At 57.5% G+C, this 20320-nt stretch overlaps 1 protein-coding gene and 1 long non-coding RNA gene across 7 annotated transcripts in view; one reads left to right on the top strand and one right to left on the bottom strand.

Moving 5' to 3' along the window:
* CAMTA1 (calmodulin binding transcription activator 1) overlaps positions 1–20320 on the bottom strand; it is an 828802-nt gene that overhangs the window by 245830 nt on the left and 562652 nt on the right. For all 6 annotated transcript variants that reach the window (XM_040460083.1, XM_040460077.1, XM_040460058.1 and 3 more), the window contains exon 6: positions 1793–1864. In XM_040460083.1, coding sequence (XP_040316017.1) covers positions 1793–1864 — 72 coding nt within the window. The remainder of the gene's footprint in view (positions 1–1792; positions 1865–20320) is intronic.
* Positions 36–4380, top strand: LOC121020175 (uncharacterized). Its single transcript, XR_005785997.1, has 2 exons — positions 36–1823; positions 4036–4380. It is a non-coding gene; the product is annotated as an uncharacterized LOC121020175 (long non-coding RNA).

The following is a 20320-nucleotide window of genomic DNA, read 5'->3' as shown; positions in this document are numbered from 1 at the left end:
AGTGGAATCAAAGAGCCGCGAGCACGTGATGGGACAAGAGGAGACAGGCGATGGCGTGGGTGCAGGAGCGCCTGGCTGGCAGGAAGCCGACTTCCGGGGCGCTGCTCCAACAGGCCAGTGATCAGGCCTGGAATTGGGAGAGTGTGCTCAAGAGGCATTTGGATGGGGCACGAAACTGGAAAGGAAAAAAGCCAAAACAGGCCCCGGGGCCTTCAGAGGCCAGGGAGGAGTTCACAGGGCCACAGGCTGCTCAAGGTGAAAATACCTCTCAGCAGCCAGAGCGTGACCCTGGGGCACAAGGACATGGCCCCCGCTGTACCAGATCCCTGCTCTCGAGGTGGGGGGTCCCACACTCCACTCCTCTGCCAGGCGGAACAGAGAACCTTTTGCATTAACAAGACGAGAAGTATCATCCCATGACCACGCTGGAGGCCCCTTTCACAAGGAAGCAGGGCCGAGCAGTTAGGAACCCCCACTGCCACCAGCCCAGCCTCCCAGGGAGAGGAACCCGAAAAATGACAACAGGGCAAGATGTCAGGGAAGCCGTGTCTTTGCAAATCAGCACATCCTTGGACAGTCTCAGGCGTCATCTGCTAATGAACTTGCTGAACCGCAGACAATTATTTCTGGAACTGAGGGAGAAGGGCAAGGAGGCAGGGGCTGGGCAGAGCCGACAGACCGAGAGCCTTGTCCAGGCGGAGCCTCGGCGTCCACACCAAGATGGCTCTGGGCCCCGCAGATGCTTTCCAGGCCACCTTCCCTGGGACCAGTGGCCCCTCTGCGCTCTGGCACGTGAGGCCTCAGCTCTCTGAATACACACCATGGTGTCAGGGGCTTGCTTTCTAATCTGCCAGACCCCTCCTGACCGTACTCCCCAAGCCAGGGAGCTCCTCCGGCCGCCGGGGCCAGGGGCGGGCTCACTTGAACTGCTCTGGATACAGATGGTTAGAACCACAGTGGGAAAGGTCAGAGGCAGCAATGCCTGGGCCCACAGAGAGCGGCTGCCGATCGGGGACAAGCTTTGCAAAGGACCAGGTCGAGCCTCGCTGATGGGTCCCTCGGACCCTCCCACTCACACGGCGGCACCCTCTGCCGGGCTCTCTGACCGCCACTGACCACCAACAGGCAAGAGGCTGGGCGGCCACGGCCCCGAGCCAGGCCCGACTCCGTGAGGCTGTGCACGGGCACCATGGACACAGAGCTGGGAGCCAGGTCACCCTTGTGGAGCGAGGGTGGCCGGGGGGCTCCTCCGCCCCTTTCTCCGTCCCCCTGCATGGCAGACATCACAGATCGATTCCTGGGCTCCTTCCCGCTGAGCCGTGGGCCCCCGCTCTCCCAACAACCCTTCCGATCAATCCGGCTGCCACTGGCATGCCTCTGAGAGCCGATTTTCCACGCGTGCCAACGACTGACTAACCCACAAGAGAATGTGAACGCACAGCTTTCGGCCAACGGGCATTCCGCAGTCGGGCAGACGCTCAGCCTTCTTTCCGTCCTCATCAAGAGGAAACCGAGCCACCCTGGAAGCACCCGGTGGGGCTTTACTCTCATGGGGCGGAAGGACGGCCCCCCCCCACCCCCCACCCCAGGCCTCTCCCCTCCCTGGCATCGCACAGCACACCAGGCTGGCCACACACCTGGCCTCAGCACCACACGCCAATGCCCCTAGGAGCTCTGGCCGGGGCACCCCCGCCCGAAGCCGCCGCACGCCGGACCCCACGCCCACGCAGCTCCCTCCACAGACCTTCCGCAGCACCGGCGACGGAAGAAGAATCCAGTCCCAGCCACCTACCTGAAGGAGCCAGTAGCACCTCCGGTGGAAGGTGGGGATGATGGAGGAATGGACATAGCAGCCGTACAAGCACTAGGGAGAGAGGAAAAACGAGAATTCAGTTGGAAAGAGGGAAGGAAGGGAGAGAGAGAGAGACGGCGCAACACAGAAGGAGCGAGAAAGGGCCGCGGACGCCACCGGCACCCTGGGAGGCCGAGGGCCGGTGCCCGTGCGCCTGGCTCCGGGGCCGGGACCGAGGTCCGGGTCGGAATCTAAGAAGCACAGTGGGCAAGGCAGCAGGCAAACCCGGGCGGACAGCTGGGTGCTTTCCCTTTTAGGGGCCATGGAGGCACATGAGAACCCAGAAGAGGTGGGGACGCGGGAATGCACATTCGTGTGCGTTTTGCCCATAATTGTAGGGGCTGGGGGTTACCCTGAAGTTCATTCATAGAGCCTAGGTTAAGACCCCTTGGTGTACGGGGAGGGGCTGAACGTGTGTGGGATTGATTCACACACACACACACACACACACACACACACACACACTCTCCAGACATTTCCTGGTCAAGGGTATCACACCGGGTGAGCAGGGCAGCCCTGGATGGCAGGACCTCTGAGGCTGGGGGTGGCACTTCGTAGGACTGACCTCCAGAAACCGAGAGGCCCCTCGTGCATGCCCCACTTGCTGGCTTCTATTTAGTCTGTTCAATCACATTTGTGTTTGTTCTAAGGTGAAGCCTGCATCTTTCACAGATGGATTCGGTTTGGGGGGGCGCATGGTGAGGAGGGACGCTAGGACCCGGAGACAGGACAGTCAGGGCCAGCAGTGGGGACGGGCTTGCAGGCGGAGGGGGAGAGTGGGGCCTGGTGAGGAGGACAGTCCTCTAGGGTCCTCTCAGAACCCAATTATGCGAGTCTCGGGGTGGCCAGGGTTTTGCCTTCAAACCAGGACTCTCTCCTTCCCTCTCCTGCCGTGTTTCCCTGGCTTCCCAAACACCTGCTCCACAATCGGTGGGGCAGAAAGAGAAGGCAGGGCACCAGAGCCTTGCAGGCCGGGGATGGGCAAGGTCTTCCCTGGGCCCCTTGTTGCTCATCCGAGCCACGGCCATTGCCACCCCCCGCCCCCCACTGCCCCTCACACCACACTGCAGTGACAACTGGCCAGCAGCTCTCTCTGCATTTAAAGCTTATACCAGAAATTTTTTAATATACCCCCAAAAGACCAAGTGCGATTCGGTTCTACCAGGAATCCATTTGAGCCCTGTCTGATTAGCAGAGTTGAAAGAGAAATCAGTTTGGACTACGGGACTCTGGCTGTAAGAAAATCAGATTTCCAATATGTTAGAACTTTTACAGATTGCTGTCAGCTGGGACCAAACCCTGTATAAACCAACCAAACAAAGCGGAAATTAATTTAAACGATTCCCTTGCAATTCTTGCCCACGAAACGTATTTATTATTAAGAAGGCAATATACTTTCCTGACTCTTCTGTTTTTTAATACGCCGTGTTTCTTTTTTTACTGTTATTTTTGATAACTCACTCCTTCTTGCCGAGAGAGGCGCCTGTTTGGACACTTCCTGTGAGCTCTCATTTGCCATGAACGAGGAGCCCACCCTGCGACTTTTATCAGTTCTTTTCCTTTGGAGTCTGCATATTCTCGTGGGAAGTTTCATTACTTTGGCTCATGTAATGAGCCAAATGGAGAGAGACATAAATTGTTGAGAGAAGAACTCTCTCCTGTCTCTTTGAAATAAAAGGCCACGCATCCGCTTTTTCTCACTGTTCATTCCTCTTGAGGGTTTGCAGACTTCCCTCCTTCACCTGTCTCCTTCTCTTTCCACTGCTTTCTCTCGAACTTGAAAAGAATGTGGTTGATTTGCGCCTCCATTCCCCACCCCCCCCTCAAGTTCACTGCTGATCTGTGTGCGCCAGGCTGCAGCAGCTTTGAACTACACACGAGGACTCCCTGGGACTCCAACACCTACTGTGTGTCCCTTCTGAGAGTCCACAGGAAGTAGAAAGCACGCCCCCCCCCCCTCCCCTGGGCTTCCCTAGCACCTGTGGGCAACCTCACCTGCCCAGAAGTGCCCAGAACCATCCAATGAGCAGGATGATGTTAAAAAGAAAAAAATCACCGTTTCTACATCAAGGCTCATGCATTTTAATCAGAGGAACCCTCAGGGCCTCACTCAGAACCTAGTTGCTCTATTTTTAGATATTACTCTAACCACCCTGGTGATCTGATGTCTCTGGTCTCCACAGATGAGAGGCATCATCGATGAAGGCTGGAGAGAGGGACAGCGGACCCCTGACGAGAGCGAACCATGTCAAGTAGCATCGAGGGAGGAAGGGAAGCCCCCTCTAGAACCCTAAGGACTCAAGGAGCCCAAGCGCATGCCCCCCTCCCCGTGTTGCCTTGCCCCGCACGCTGGGTCCCTCCCATGGCTCACTGCCCATCTGTACTTCCGGGACTGGAAGCTCCAGGGTGAGGCAGGGAGCCTCAGACCCTCTGAATGACGGTGGCCAACAAGTGTCCCACCGGTCTCCACAGCCCAGTACAGGGTACAGGACCTGAAGGCAATAAATGGTTCATTTTTGCTTGTGTTATTCCAAAGGCTCAGGACTTTAAACTACATACTAGAAAACCATCCTGGAAGATGGCTCCACATTGAATGCTTAAAGCGCTCAGCTTCAGTTTCAGGGAAATCTGACTCATGTTGAGTAGCTGGTTTACTGTCCCTGTGGGGGGAGAGGCTTCCCAGAATCCACCCTTGGTGAGCTGGAGTCAGCAAAGAGGGGCTTCTGGAGAGACGGGTCCTGCTTGGGGTACGAGACCTGCTAGGAGGGTCCTTGTCCTTCTAGGCTGTGATGTGGGCACCTTCCTCCTCCTGTCTCCTGGGTGGCTGTGAGGGTCAAGAGCTGATGCCCAGAACAGTCCCAGAGGACAGTGGGAGAGGGCATTGGAGGGACTGCGCGGCTGAGGGAAGAGTGGGGGGGGGGGGGTGCGGATCATCATCCCAGCAGCAGGAAAAGCAGGTGGGGACAGGAGGTGAGGCAGAGGCTGGCTTGAGGAACCATAGGACCCTGGATGCAAGGCCAAGCATGACGAGGGTCCAGGTGGGGGAGACGAAGTAGGTCAGGTGACAACAAGCCATGGGGGTCACAGCCAGGAGCTTGACTTTGCCCTCGGATGTCATGACCAGGTCTGCCTTTCGGAAGCTCACCGCGGCACAGTGTGGCCAGGGAAGACAGCCAAGGGAGGTGAGGGCACTGGGGCCAGCCCTGTGAGTCGGGAGCCACCCTGGCACTGGATGGTGGCGGCCGTGCAGGTGTGGAGAAGTGGCCACGCTCGCCGGGTGCGAGGACGACGCCCGTGCACCTGTTCAGACAAGCGTGGGGGGACAAGGGGTCCCAGGCACCGGGACAGCAAACCCTGGGGGTGCAGCAGCCTGCTGGGGGGAGAGGCTGGTTTCAGATTCCTACCTGGTGAGTTCAAGGAGTTTGGAAGACAAGCTAGTAGAGACACAGAATGCACAGAATGGTGCTCAGTCTGGGCTGGAAACCGCAATCTGGGCACAGGGATGGCGTGGGAAGGAAACAGAGATGCCCGGGAGCGAGTGTCCCCTCAGGCTGGCTTTTGCAACACGCAGCCCCGCCTGCAGGCGGATGGAGCAGGGGAGGCGTGAACCTGATGAGGCTCAGCATGTGACCGGCCTGCCTCGCCACGTGCTCCACACCCTGGTCCTCTCCCCTTCCGTTCACAGGGCACCCCCAGCCAGCCCACAGCCCCGGTGCCACCCTCTCTTCCCGGGTGCCTTTGTCACCACGTCATCACCTGGCAGCTCTTGGCCCACTTCTAGCCCATATGACAACTGGGGATTAACTGCACGTTATCGGACGAGGCAGTGTATCAAATCCATTCTTTCACTAATCAAAAAAGCAATCAAGTCTGTCGGTGGTGATCTGTGTTTTACAAACTCCTGGTGCTTTTTGATCAGGCTTGGGGCTCCCCTGGGGGCTCCGTGGGTTGAGTTTTTCGCCTAGGAGCCATGATGCGATTGGGGGGAGAGTCGTCTTCCAGAGCTGGTGGACGCAGCTGTGTGTGTGTGCACGTAAGCGTGAGGTGCACATGCACACGCGTGCGGGGGTGTGTGGGGGAAAGCGTGCCGTGAGTCCCTGGTTGATGTGTGTGTACAAAGAAGGAAAAAGAGAAAGCAGCTAGCTATTTATAGGAAATTCGGGAGAACCTCACCCCTAGCTGGAAGCAACTTTCAAAATCGTTATATTTGCGGAATTAAGGCCTGACAGCTTCCTGTGAACATGACAGCTGAGCAGGGAAGGAGTTTTTCTTAAATACTCAAAATTGCTTATGTGACACTATGGGGCTTTTCTCCCCCTTCTTAAATATTTTTTTTTTTCAACGTTTATTTATTTTTGCGACAGAGAGAGACAGAGCATGAACGGGGGAGGGGCAGAGAGAGAGGGAGACACAGAATCGGAAACAGGCTCCAGGCTCTGAGCCATCAGCCCAGAGCCTGACGCGGGGCTCGAACTCACGGACCGCGAGATCGTGACCTGGCTGAAGTCGGACGCTTAACCGACTGCGCCACCCAGGCGCCCCTCCCCCTTCTTAAATAAAAAGGAAAGATAAATTTACAGGGAAACCAAGAGTAAACGGGAGCTGCCTTCAAGTCAAGATAAACTCTTCCTACAAAGAGAGAGCACCTTGGCTGCAAATCTCCTCCAGTGGGTTTCTCCCCACAGACTCAGCCGTCGGGGGAGGGAGGTCCCCCACCTGCCAGACCGCCTGCCAAGGCTCAACACCCGATGGCTTCAGTGGATGAAAGAGGGGGACATCTCTGTGTGATGAGCCAAGTTTACTGGTTGTGATATTGGGACATCACCAGGTGCCTCTCCTTCCTGTCCAGCCCTCGATGGCTTCTGTGACCAGCTGATTCTCCACCTCTCTCTCCACCTCTCCCTCCCTACCCCCCTCGTCTCTTTCCCCCTCTTCCTCCCTTCCTCCCTCCTTCCCTGCCTCTGTGTCCCTTCCCCACTTTCCTTCCCTTCCCTGCCCCCCACCAAAAGCCCAGCCCTCTGTTTTCCCCTTTCAGCTAGGGCTACACAGAACACGGCCGGCTCACTGTCCCCAGGCAGGCCTTGTGGCTCCTGTTTCTACAATTCCCCTCGTGGGGTCCCACTGCCAGGGCAAACCCCACTCAGCCCGAGTCCATCCAGGGCCTCTGTATCCCAGGAAGCCCTTCCTGACCCGGCCAGTGGAAGCGGTCCCCGGAAAGGGCCTCCCAGGGTCAAGGGCAGCCACGAGGGTGTGGATTCTGCCTCAGGCATGCTATTCACCACCACCATCATGTAGGCTTCACACATCTGCACTCCTGCCTCCTGTCTCACAGGGGCTGGCACTTCCTGTAAAGGGCCAGAGAGTAAATATTCTCAGCCTGTGGGTCAGACGGTCACTGTTACAACTGCTCAACCCTGACTTTATAGGGCAGAAGTAGCTTTGGACCATAGGTAAATAAATGGGTGTGGCCGTGTCCCAACAAAACCTCATTCGTGGATTTTGTCACTTGAATTGGGCAGAATTTCACGTGTCATGAACATTCTTCTTCTATTGATTTTTTTCCCCCAACCAACCATTATAAAATGTAAACACCATCCGAGCTCAGCTTGTGCAAAACTAGGTGGTGGGCCACATCCAGCCTGTGGGCATAGTTTGCCCACAGTCCTGGCTAATCGAGTGTCTCCCCTGTGCTTGGTGCCACAGGTGACCCAGGAGATGGGGAAGAGACCGGGGTCCTCTCCGTTATCCCGGAAGAGGGTGGTATGATGCCCTCTCTGCAGATGTGGGAGCTGGGGCTCAGAGACAGTAGTGTCTAACCCAAGGTCACAGGGACGCGTTAAAGCTGGAATCCGAGCTCTGGGAATTCACCCCCAGCTTATGGGCACAAGTCTCATCAGATTGGCAAGAACGCGAATTGTATTGTCCTTTGTAAAATTCCCCACGGTGCTTTCCACAGAGCAGGTGCTCAGGAAACTGTGCTTGACTTCCACGTCATGTGAGTATCTAAGCAGGCCAAAGCGGGAGCAGCGCAGGCCTAAACGCGTGGGAGCGACAGTTTGCTCATTTAACAAATGCGCATGACACAGGACAGTATCGAACAGATCACAGCTTCCATCCTGTCCATGGAAGCTTTCACAGGGCTCTGATGTCTTTCCAATTGGACCCAATTCCGGGTGTTTGTTTCCTGGGCCTGAGTACGTTGCACGTCACCCTCGATGCCTCTCGCGAGATTAGCCAACACTCAGGCCGGGTACTTGGACCAGAGGGCTTCTTGGCATGTAGTAGGTACTCAGTGAACACATGGCTTCCTCTACCGGTCACGCACCTTATTTATTAACTGAGCAGCATTCAGTGATGTAAGGCACAGAAAGCTGAAAGTAGCCAGTGTGCTATTGGGGATGTATAGGTGCTTTGGCCCTTTCCTTTAGAGGAACAAAACACCTCTATGGCCTCGGCTGCCAGCGAAATCGCTTCTCTGGAGCAAACATTTCATTCTGTTTCCTGGGGCCACCTCCCACAACCTGCAAAGCCAAGGTTTGCTGTTGACCTTCATCTCTGGGAAAGTGTGAGCCCGGCCTCTTACTCCACGGATTGCTGGAAGGTGCATTGCCCAGGCCTCTCCAGCATGGCGGTTTCCAACATGGCAGCTACCAGCCACGTGTGGCTGTTCAAATTCAAATTTAGTAGAATGAAATAAAATCGAAACTTCGGTTCCCCAGTCTACTAGCCTCACTTCCAGCGTTCAACAGCTGGTAGTTGGTGGCTCCTGGGTTTGATGGGATGGAACATTCCATCATCACAGAAAGCTCCAATTGGACACTGTGGCTCTAGACGACGAGAGTGGACACCCAGGGTAGAGATGTTTGGCTGAGACTCTTGGAGCCTAAAACCCCAATAGCTGGGATTTGGGGGAACCAGGGTTTGGGGCAAGACAGAACACGGAGGTTGGGCTTTTGGACGTTGGCTCCACTCTGGGAAGCTGGTATGCCTGCAGGTTGGTACGTGTCATTCCACATCTTGAATCAGTCAGCCGGTGTCTCCCAGAGCCCCCTGTGCTGTGACAGAAAGCCCGCTCCCTGCCTCTCCCCACGCCCAAAGCCTTCTCCAATGCAGGGACGATACCTGCTGTGTCCTCAGACTAGGGTGTTTATGGCACATCTCCGCTTAGAACCCTGAGAGCTGGGTTAGGCTTCTGGCGGTGGCCCCTGTGCTCCCCCTGTGGCCCGGCCTCACCACCCTCCCATCGGGAAGGTGACCGTCCGCACAGCGGCAATCAGAGTGAAAGAAGATTTTTAGGGGCCTAGTTTCTCTCACACACTTGAATCTGATGTTTACATGACAAAGATGAATAGTTTAAAAAATGCATTCTGGTATAAAGGAGACAGAAGACAAAGAGATAATAGAAGGGAAGGGAGAATCCACCCAGAAGATAACAATTTAATCCTGCCCTGAAGTGATGAAGGGGTAAGGGGCCACTTGTTCAGAAGATCCTGGGCAGGGGCAGGTGAGAGGCACTTCCCCTAGTGGATGGAGTGACAGCCACCCCCTCTGAAAAAGGGCACCTGGGGCCGGGCTGGGCCCTGGCTCTGTGGTAAACAAGTTCTCACTGTTGTCGACTCCGTGCCTGTCCCTAGCCCCAGTCCTCTGTGACCCCCCAGTCTCCCCTGTGGGAGAAAGAGACAAGCAAACCAACAAAACCAGGTCGAAACAGGGCTGATGCTAAGTGCAAGGGAGGCCGGGGGAGGGAAGAGTCTTTGCCGTGCTGAAGAGGAAGTGACATTCGTGATGAGGAGCCGCGGGCCAGGGGACAACAGGTGGAAAAGACCAGGTCAGGTGGACGAGAGAAGTTTCTAGGCGGAAGGAGGGGCATGGGCAAGGATGTCGCCTTCTTCCCAGCTTTCCCATCTGAATCCTCTGCAAGGGACCACAGAGGATTGGTCCTGATGTTGGGTGGCCGAGTCTGTGAACCCACAGACCGTTCTGCTGAACCCCCACGAGACCAGTGATGAGCGGTCGGCGGATGGCCTTGCGTGGAAGCAAAGGCCCTGTGGTTCTTATGGCTCTGCCCTGCGGCACTGGTCCAGACCCTGCTTGTTGAAGCAGGTTTCCTGCAAGGACTGGGGGGCTCTGGGGATTTGAGGAACAAGTGCAGGAGCAGAATCAGAACTTTGGATCTGATCCCCCCAGCTTTGCCTCCCAGCCGCTGTCTCCGCCTCTCGTTGCCCTATGTCTTCCTGGTGCTTTCTTCTCTCCCATGAGAGCCCCATCCTTCCAGGGTGACCCTAGAGGCACCAAAGTGTCTCGCCTGCCTGAGCTGTGAGCCGGCCCTGGGACTCGTGGGGCGGGGGGGGGGGGCGGGCCCCCAGGAAGACACCTGGGCAGACAGAGCTGCAGGGCTCATGGAAGGGGGTAAACACGGTTCCTTTGCTGCCAAAGCTTTGACATCCTGGGAGAAGCAGGTGCTCTCCAAGGAGCAAGTGAAGGGAAAACCCACAAGCACCTTCCAGATCTCCCCGGACCAGCAGCTGCTGCCGCATGGTACACAGCCTGATGCTCCCTGGGGCCCCCCGGAAGCCGGAGCACATCCCCAGAGGCACTAGAAGGTCTCGTGTAGGGGCACTGGTGGGGTGACGTGGACTTTCTCTTGTCTCTAGCTCTACGTTGCCCCGCACAGAGACATCCTGGGGAAGGCTGAGGCTGGACGGGCTAGCAGTTTGTCCAAGGCCACGTGGGCTAGGAAGAGGCAGGGGGGAACTCAGACCTACCCCGTCTGACCCTGCCCAGTGGGCCAGCCCCTGGCAGCATCACTCAGGCGTCCAGGCCAGTGGCTGAGGGTCAGGCTTTCTGCAGGGCCTGCCTGCGGCAAAGACAAAGGGGTAAAGTCCCAGGCTGCTCCCAGGACCGTCCTCACTGAAGGATTTGGTTCGTATTAATCTAAGATTAGACCAAATGATTCAATTCGCATGCTGCCTGCAAAAGCACTGGGCCTCAGAACTTGTTAAATAGTGAATTGCTTTAAAATTAGTTTGAGCTAAATGGATTGCAGTCTGATCTGGCCTCTGGGTTGGGTGACAGGAGAGATCTGGAATATTAGATCATCATTGACCGGGTCTCCATCCTGGCCTGTCTCCTAAGACAATCAGCAAAGGCATCTCCCAACGCAGCCCAGGCTTGCCACAGCGGGGGACTGAGGCTAGAGGGCAAGGGGGCTGGCCTGGGCCTGTATTTTCTTGGGGGGGGGGGCCTCTCTGGGCTGGGGTGGGCAGGCTCCCAAAGATTCATTCTCCAGAACCTCAAGGAACTCGCCCTCCCTGAGACTGGCCACCTCCAGGCCTGGCATCCTGGTGGCCTGCTTTTCCAGGACATTAAAATAACTGGTCTTTCTGCCAATTAATCGAGTGTCTCCCCTGTGCTTGGTGCCACAGGTGACCCAGGAGATGGGGAAAAGACCGGGGTCCTCTCCGTTATCCCGGAAGAGGATGCCCTCTCTGCAGATGTGGGAGCTGGGGCTCAGAGAGAGTTGTGTCTAACCCAAGGTCACAGGGACGCGTTAAAGCTGGAATCTGAGCTCTGGGAATTCACCCCCAGCTTATGGGCAGAAGCTGTGGCGCACACACCAAAGGGACACTGCGGACCAGGTGGCCTAGCTTGGCTGTGGAGGTCAGGTCCCCAGAGCCGGAGGAATTGAGGGGCAGAGAGAAAGGCATGGGGCAGCAAACTATGGAAGGCTGGCAGCTCTCCGCCCCGTCCCCACAGACCAGCGGTGTGCAAGGGACAGAGCCAGAATGGGGCAGAGCCCGGCAGGCCTAGGACACATGTGCACCCCACCCCACTGCCCTGCAGACAGTCCTGTGCACCCCCAGACCCTGGGGACCGGCATCGGCAGGAGCTTGGGGGAGGGGGTGCGCAGGGGTAGGGGCACCTTGGGCAAGCAGAGAGAGCCAAAGAGACTCTCCAGGAGGGGTTTCTGGTGTCCCTGGGAGGCCTTCAGTGCTTCTGGGTCTGGATGAGGAGTGGGGAGAAGCGCTAAGAGGTGCTATGGGTGGGTCAAGAGAGGGGGCCTCATGCTGGAGGCTCCCCAACATCTCCATAGAAAATTCTAGACCATCTTTATAGCACGTGGGCCCTTTAGGTCTCTGGAAAAAGGACCCGAAGGGGAACTAAAGGGCAGAGATCAGGGGACAGCACGAGCAACGAGATGCCTCTCACCGCCAGCCTTTTCCAGGGACCAGGGAGGTGACATCCTGCCCCAGGGCCACTGTAGAACATCAGGCCCCGCCAGGTATGGCCTCGCGCTGGCCCCCCTGTGCCCCTCCCCCCGCCTCTGCTCACCTGCCCCCCCCCCCCCCCGCCAAGGGACAGCGTCCCCAGGACAGCACATCCGAGCAGAGCTGCCGCAGCCTAACCATGACATGAGTGAGGACAGCAATAAAGATTAAATGAATTTCTAGATAAAAAGGCATAAAAATCATGTTTAAAGATATAAATAAAATTCCTGGAGCTTCAGTTTTATTGTTTTTGGGGGGTTTCAGGATTAATAAATTAGTGGGTATAAAATGGAGTAATAGCTAAAAATTGATAATGAGGTAAATTTAGATTTAGGGAAGGAGGGGATCCGAGCCCTGGCTCTCCCGCAGAGCAGGCGGGGCAGGAGTGGGGGCCGCGGGCTCAACTCTGCAGTCATCCTGGTTGGCCCGAGGGCCCTGTTCTGGGCTCCTGCCAGGGGTCCAGTCCAGGCACCTGGTGGCCCATACCTGCCCGCCTTCCCACCCTTGCCACCCTCAGGCAGGCGGGTGTGGGCTCCTGCCCACCCCCCACGCTTGCCAAACAGCTGCAGAAGCCAGGCCTCCGGGGGCATTTCCACATCTCGGAAATCCCATGGGGCACTTGGTCCCCCAGGGCCCTCGGAGGGGGTCCATCCCACCCTGCCCCTCCTCGCCAGGTGTGCTGGGCGGGGAAACTATCCTCTGTCCTTCTGTCTCTCCCTCCCTCCGTCTCTCTATCTCTGTCCCTCTATGTACATACCCACGTCCCCTGACTCAGCTCTCTCCCCACACTCGCATTCTTGTTCTTTGAGCCTATGGCAACATATCTGGGCTGTTTCTATCTCAAATACTTCCTAAAAGTACCGGGCACAAATAATAAACAAGTAAAGTGAAATTTCCTTTCTCTCATCAAAGTGTATTGCTGAGACCTGTTTCTTGGTGCCCTGCCAAGGGGCTGGAACTGATCTAGAAAGTGGCTTCTGCCGGTCATGGCCTCCCCTCCTCCCCTCCTTCCACCAACACCTACTCAGCCCTCTGCTGTGTACCAGACAGCCCTGGACTGTGGACTCTGAGGGGGAAAGTGGACTCCCACGAGTAGCTCTTGCTCTGGTGCTCCCCTTGCCAGGTGGCCTGTTGAGGCTGACACGCCTTAGCAACGCTTTGCACATTTTAGCCAAAGTGACTGCTAGTGGGGAACGCGGAGTCTCTATAGGAGGCCAGCGGCTGTGTCTTCTGGCGCTGAGGGTTTTCGGTGTATGTGTATGTTCCAGGTAGCTGGCCCTTGTCTTTACTCATGACCCATCCCTTGGTCCCTGTTCCCAGAAGGTGCAGGGGCTTGGGAGATGTGCAAACACTGGCACTTGGGCTCCTAAAGTCCCCAGAGGCCATTGTAGGTGGCACGGAAGGCAGAGGGCTGCCCAGAAAGGAGCCCCTGCTCTGACACCTGCCCTGCTCGGTACGCTTGGGGCCCGAGGGCCCGGCATCTCTGCTGTAATTATTGCTCTGCTTCAGGGCCTGCTGGAACCCAGCTCTCAGCGCCGCCCCTCCCGGGCACCTGTGACACCACCCAGGTGCCCACGGTGCTCTGCAAGGCACACACACAGCTTCGTGCAGCAAGGGAGTCCGGGAAAGGAATTCTCGCTTCAAACAGGCAACGGGGTTTTGTTTATTAAGAAGGTGGAGGGAAATGCCAGGACCCGAGTCTGTGGCCGTGTTAATGTGAGGCTGGGCTCCCTGCCAAGACATTAAGTGGAATCGAATTCCTGAAACCAGCTTTAATCAGCAGATTTTTAAGGTTAGAATTACTCTCTCCTCTCGAAGCCTTGCCAAGGTTAATTTGGGCCTGAGCATGCAGAATTAATGGGCTGGACAGAGGGAATCGGCCTTTTCCTGATTTTTTCTCAAGTTCACAAAAACATCACCACAAAGAGAGAGGGCGGCAGGGAAGAGCCCTCCGGTGAAGGGAGCGTCCCCGGCGGCAGGCGATCGATCTGGGGGCCTGTGTCAGAAACACACCCAAACGGGATCATGCCGCTGGCCGGCTCCGGCCACAGAGAGATGCCGGTGGGTGGTAAGTCTGGCTGTCTTGGGAACCTCAGGAAGTACTGAGCCGCACCCCTTCCCCTAGAAACAAATGTGCTGGAAACACGTGGGGACGTCCCACCCTCACCAGGCCCTGCTCTCGGTGCCTCCAAGTGCCTGAGCACATCGGACGCCCCCGTGAGCCTGCTGACACTTAGGGACATGAACTGAAGTCACTCAGGGCCCTGAGCTTCGATGTCTCACGTCTTCATCTGTAGAATGGAAATAGTAGTGATGATAGTAACAGGGGTGAGGCTTGAACAGTAATGGCCACCCAAGGAGGTACCAGGCGTTTGCAGGAGGAAGGGCTGGCACTCGGAGGTCTCCATGACCTTGAACGAGAGGCCTCCCGTCCTCTGAATATAGGACGCGAGGGATGCTGGCCCCGTGGGAGAGCAGGGGGAGGCGAGAATGTCCCCCAGGGAGCCAGGCCTTCAGACAGAGTGTTTGTGTCCAGGCCCGGGCACCTCTGGAGGAGAACTGAGTTGGGGGGCAGAGCCCCTCCCTGCCCTTCCTGATCTGCCCCTGCGGCCAGCATGTGGGCACTGGAGCCAGGCCTGAGCTGGAAACTCTCAGGCACTTTAAAGCACTAAGGACTGGGAAGGTCGTGTATGTGGAGGAGCTTGGTCTCCTTGAACCTCAAAGTCCTTATTAGCAGAGGGCGGGGAGCTGATGCCCTAGACCTTGCAGGTTTGTTAGATTGAAGGAAGATGGAACGCCCACGTGTTTTCTATGACCAGAGCACAGGTGGTCTTCCATTAACACATGCTTCCTCAGTTTCCCCAGATACACCCTGCTCCCAGCATAGGAGGATGGTGCTCCCCACCCTCCAGTGAGGACACCCCTTCTCTACCACGGATCCCATCCCCAGGGCTGGGGTGCGAGCTCTCTGCCCCACTCCCTCTCCTGCTCCCCAACACATGTAGTGCCCCCTCCAACCTCCCTCCCCTGAATGGTGGGGGCCTCTGCTCCCTCAGAGCCTGGAAGCCTATTCAAAAATCTCTTTTGAACCTTTGGAGAAGCTGTTGGCCCATCCCTCCGAAAGTTAAACACAGAATTACCATGTGACCTAGCAACTCCCAAAGAATGAAAAACAGCCCCTCAAAGCGGCTCGCACGCCCGCGCGCGCTCAGCTCTTCACAAAAGACAGAAGCGGCCCACACAGCCGTCAACGGCCGGGTGGGTAAACAGAATGAGCCACAGCCACACAATGGGACATTGCTGGGCCAGAAGAAGGAATGAGACACGACACACACTCCAACGTGTGTGAACCTTGAAAACACTCCACGGAGTGAAAGAAGCCGGACCCGAAAGGCCACGTATTGTGTGATTCCTGTATATGAAATGTCCAGAGTGAACAAATGCACAGAGTCAGAAAGCAGATTTACTTCGGGCGGGGGCGGGGGGGGGGGCGGGAGGAGCTGTGTAGTAGAACAGGGTTTCTTTTGTGGAGGACGGAAAGGTTTTGGAAGGAGATAAAGGTGATGGCTGCACAACCTTGTGAATGTTCCAGAAACCGCTGAATTGCTTGCTTTAAAAGGGTTGATTTTATGTTATGTGAACTTCACCTCAACTAAAAACAAAACAAAACTGTGGCCCAGGCACAAACCAGGGACAGGGGTCCCGCTGCCCCCTGTCCCTGGAGAAGCTACCTCAGCTCCAGGAACTCGAAAGGACCCAGGAGACAGACGCCCATCTACAAGCCCACCTATTCAGCTGAGGTACGCCTACTGAGCACCTATCATGCGGTAGGCCCTTTCAAGATGCTGGCACTTTGATAGGGAACCAAAGCTGACCCTGGCCTCGGGGGCTCACATCTCAGGGCAGGGCTGACCCACCCTCCTTGCCGGGCTTCCCGCCTAGTGCACCTGCTGTCTAAATCTCAGCCCTTAAGGAGGAGCTGCCCTGGCTCTTGGCAACCCCGCTCCGTGCACTTTTCTGAGGGTCTTATCTTCTCAGTGAGCCTGTCCACTCCCCATGGGCATGGGCTTGACCCTTTCCCTCTGCTGACATCCCCCCTCAACCCCAGGTCTGCACAAGGCCCAGCCCAGAGGAGGTATTTGGGAATGGCATGGTGTTGGGACCCAGCAGCAGAAGGCGGGATTGCCAAGGGCAGCGGGCCGAAGGGCCACCTGAGTGGGCTGGCAATGACTTGTGCTGTTAGAGCTTCGTGGGCAGAGGCTCTGCCCACACTCAATGGTCTACCCCAGGCCTTGCAAGGAGCCTACACTGAGGAGGAAGAAAGGAAAGAGGGCCTCCCTCCCCATTGAAAAGCTTCTCAAGGAGGTTTGGACCCATGTTCCTCTGTGTCTCCCCTGGCACTGAACGTTCTGGAAAAGCTAGTTGGGCCAAAGGAGGAAAGTTAGCACAGGAGAGACGGAGCCTGAGTTTCCAGTTTACTGGGCTCTGTATCCCCAGAGCAGGCAGGAAGGGAGGCCCTGTGCAGGGCGGGGACCAGAGCCTGAGCCGCTCACTGCCATCTAGGCAACTGTAGCCACTCTGCATGCTGAGATCTGAAGTTCCGGAAACCCACTTTCCAAAACCCACCCCCATAGGTCCTGAGACGTGCCATCTGCAAAGGAGATCATAACACAAATGGCTCTCAACTGGAGAAGGGGCTGGTTCCACACTAACAGGGCCAGGTGGGGGGGGGGGCCCCCGGTTGGGCCCCCCGGCTGGGGGGGCCCGAGGTGGGGGGCGGTCTCCCCGGACCAGGAGCTTGGGCACAGTGAGAGTGCAGGGCGCAGTCTCGGGGCTCAGCAAGGTGTACTTAAGTCAAGCAGCGGACCCTACATGCATTAAAGCAGTGCCCTGCCTGGGCCTCTGTAATTACACCCGCTTCGCCCCCACGAGCGCGTTCCCCAGCCTCCCTGGGGAAATAACAGATTGTCCTGCAGCCGCCAGGAGATGCGCCTCCCCGGGGGTGGAGGCGGTGGGCTGGATTCTTAATGGCAAGAGGCAGGCACCCTCCACTTAGCTGCTTTCTCGGGCCCCGGCGGAAGGGCCCTCACCCTCAGCCCCGCATTCTATCCGCCTCGCGGTAGATCCGCAGGTTCTGGAAAGGGAGAATGCAGCATTTTGAAGTGTGTAATGACACGCCGGCTGCATGTGGTACAAATCTCCTGGATGTATAAAATGGGAAAGAAACAGGTTTTCTGTCGCCTGCAACTATTCGGCAGCCTTAAAACACGAGTCGTCGGAATCCAATACGCTGCTAAGCTGCAAGAGGCGTATTGCATCTTGCGGACGGCGTGGCGAAGTGGCAGCTCACGGCCCCGGGCGCCTGTGGAAAACTCAGTCCCACCCGTCTCGGGGTCTGCGTCTGTGCCGCTTGCGAGGCCAGCGCGCGCCGCGGTTCCATCCCTCCCCCCCTTGCACCTGCTCACCAGAGGTGGGCCGCGGCCTTGAGGGCCCTGCTTTGGCCCTGGCCGCGGCTGCTAACAGAGACCTCCTGTGTGACGCCACACGTCCCGTGTTCTGCAGGAAGCTCGGCTACCTGGGTCACCTCCCCGGGCTTTTCCGTGCGTCTGGCCAAAGTTGTCTACGGACGTGTGGCCGCACCCTGGCTGCTTGGCACGCATCCTCCCTCTGTCCTCAGGACCTCACCCTTTGTCCCACCTCCCCACACAGGACACTGAGCCGTCAGGGTAATGTGATGGCAGGGTCAGAACTCGAACCCAGACCCACTGTTCCGTTGAGCCAAGGCTTTCGCGCTGGGATGCTGCTTTGAGAAGAGAGAAGGGCCAGCATTTACGTTGGCCTGTCTTCTAGGAGAAGACGCTGAGGCCGTGGCCATGAAGGTGGGTTCAGGACCTCAGACTGGGGGGGTGGGGGGAGGGGGTGGCCACGCCTGTCCTCGGGGGCCTCATCTCAGGAAAATGCCAGGGGGTCCCTGCGCCCTACCCCGGGGACAGCTGCGGGTTAGGAAACCCCGGACCCACCCTGCAGAGGGGTCCAGGCCGGTGTCCCACTGGCTCAGCAGCTCTGTGGCCCGTCCAGGGCATGCCCCATACTCCCGGGGTCGGCCTCTGCTGTCTTCACTAAAGATGTGTCAGCCAGCCACCTTTCCTACTCAGCAGTGGCTCCTAGCCGCTCTGAGCCTCTGGCTCACTCTCCCTGCCACCTCTCACCCCAAAGTGCCCAGACAGGCCATGTTGGGATCACTACTCACAGGAGATTACTGATCATTGTGGGAAATGTTCCGCTTCTCCACCTTGGAACGCCCTTCTATCTTTGTGTGCAAAACAGCCTGAGCCTCTGCGGCAGACCAACTGGGGTGGGGAGGTGCCCGTCCAACGGGACAGCAGACTCTCTCCTGGCACACAGTCCTCCCTCCAAGAACATCCCAGATGCACTGAAGTGTGGGGTTTCACACCCTCCTGTCTGCCAACCCAGGGAGCTAGCGCTGACAGCCAGTCATCGGCACTCTGCCCAGGAGAGCCCTCGCCCCCATGCCCATGCCGGCTGCCGGTGGGGGGAGCCCCTCAACACTCGTGGCCTCCTCCCCACCCCGGGACCTGCCCAGGGAAGGAGGATGGAGGTGGGGGAGGCTGTGGCACCGGACTTTCTGCTCTGCCCACACCCAGGACTGGCACGAGGGGGGCAAGGAGAGCTGGTGGCAGAGGTGAGGGTCTGCTCACCTACCGGCGACAGTGATCCGGGCAATCGGTGGGCTGGTCACCTCGTTGTCCCTCGAGTGTGGGAAGGCAGCCGAGGGGGCCCGGAGAGGGCAGTGCTGGGGAGCCTGGGTGCAGAAGGAGGCCCAGGGTGGGCCTCGAGGGAGGAGGCTGTCTTGCGGCTGGATGCGGGAGGGGCTCTGTGGCCATGAGGTTGGGGCCCCAGTGGGGGAGGTCCGGAACGGGGCAGCAGATGGATGGAGGCCACCAGCTCTGAGGCCTTCGGGGAAGGTGCCACGTGGGAACCGCGAGCTGGCCCCGTGGCCGCTCGTGGCCGGGGCTCAGCAGTCCCCAGCCGCCGCACCCACGCCCGTGCGAAACTGGCCCCGTACTACGCCTGGCTTGACTTCCCCTCCCTCCAGCCAGCACCCAGCAGGTATTTACTGCCTTTCCTGAGAGCGGAGTTCTCAACGGGGGGTGGTTTTGCACCCAGAGGACACTGCGCGGCGTCGGGGGCCATTTCACACGGGCGTGGCCGCTGCAGTGAAGGCCGGGCGGTGCACCTGCAGCGCCAGAAACGGTGATCCAGTCAACAACACTGAGGTGGGGGAGTGCTGCTGTAGGGCCTCTGCCGACTGAACCCCTACACCTGGGAGGCTGCAGTGGGGGGCCCTCTACCGGTGCTGCCCGCAGACGGCTGGTTATACTGGTCTTCGGTAGACCAGATGCCCACACAAGGAAGGGCAGAGCCATGTGCACGGTCTGGGGGGGGGGGGACCCTGGAGAAACACCCCTCACCCGGCCCTAGTGGGGAGGCAGCCCTGGAGGGGAGCCCCGCCAGCGGGCTCAGGTCTCAGCGGCACCTCCGCAGCCCTGAGGCTCTCCTCCGTCCTGCCCTCTCCGGGCCCCCCGCCCCCTGAGCGGGATTCCCCGCGCCCGTGGGAACCCAGCCGCAGACAGATTCTCACCCTCTCTGAGCCTGTCAGGCTGTGCAGCTTTTGTGATCAAATATTGTTATATTTACCTAAGGATCGGTTAGGAAGCAATTTTTGAGATGATGAATATTTAATGCAATATTTAAATATTTAATAGGAACTTTTTCAAACCTGACTTAATAATCCATGTCGTAGGGAGAGGGAAATGGGGGTTGTGTTTTAACATTTTCACTTCCTCTAGTACTCTCCGTGTTTGCTGGACTTTTTTTTTTTTTTTAATTTTTAATTTTTTTTTTTTTCACAGCAGAGTTTTAATTATACTCAATATTCCGGAGAGAAATTCTTTTCTCATTAAAACTTAACTCTTGCCGACAGCAAGGTGAGCGGGTGGGTGGGAGATGCATCGAGTTGGAAACTGTTTGCAGCTGAAAGGGATCATCTGCACACCAGCCCCAGTCCCTCATTTTCTAGGAAACGGAAATGAAGAAAGTCAGGTCGCTCCTAGGTGGGGCCGGGCGTCGGCAGCCCAGGTCCACCCATGACACCATCTGGACTCCTGAATGCCCAAGT

Source organism: Herpailurus yagouaroundi, unplaced genomic scaffold (genome assembly GCF_014898765.1).
Source record: "Herpailurus yagouaroundi ecotype Mexico unplaced genomic scaffold, PumYag 77, whole genome shotgun sequence".
Taxonomy (NCBI): domain Eukaryota; kingdom Metazoa; phylum Chordata; class Mammalia; order Carnivora; family Felidae; genus Herpailurus; species Herpailurus yagouaroundi.
This window is presented reverse-complemented; position numbering and strand designations above follow the sequence as displayed.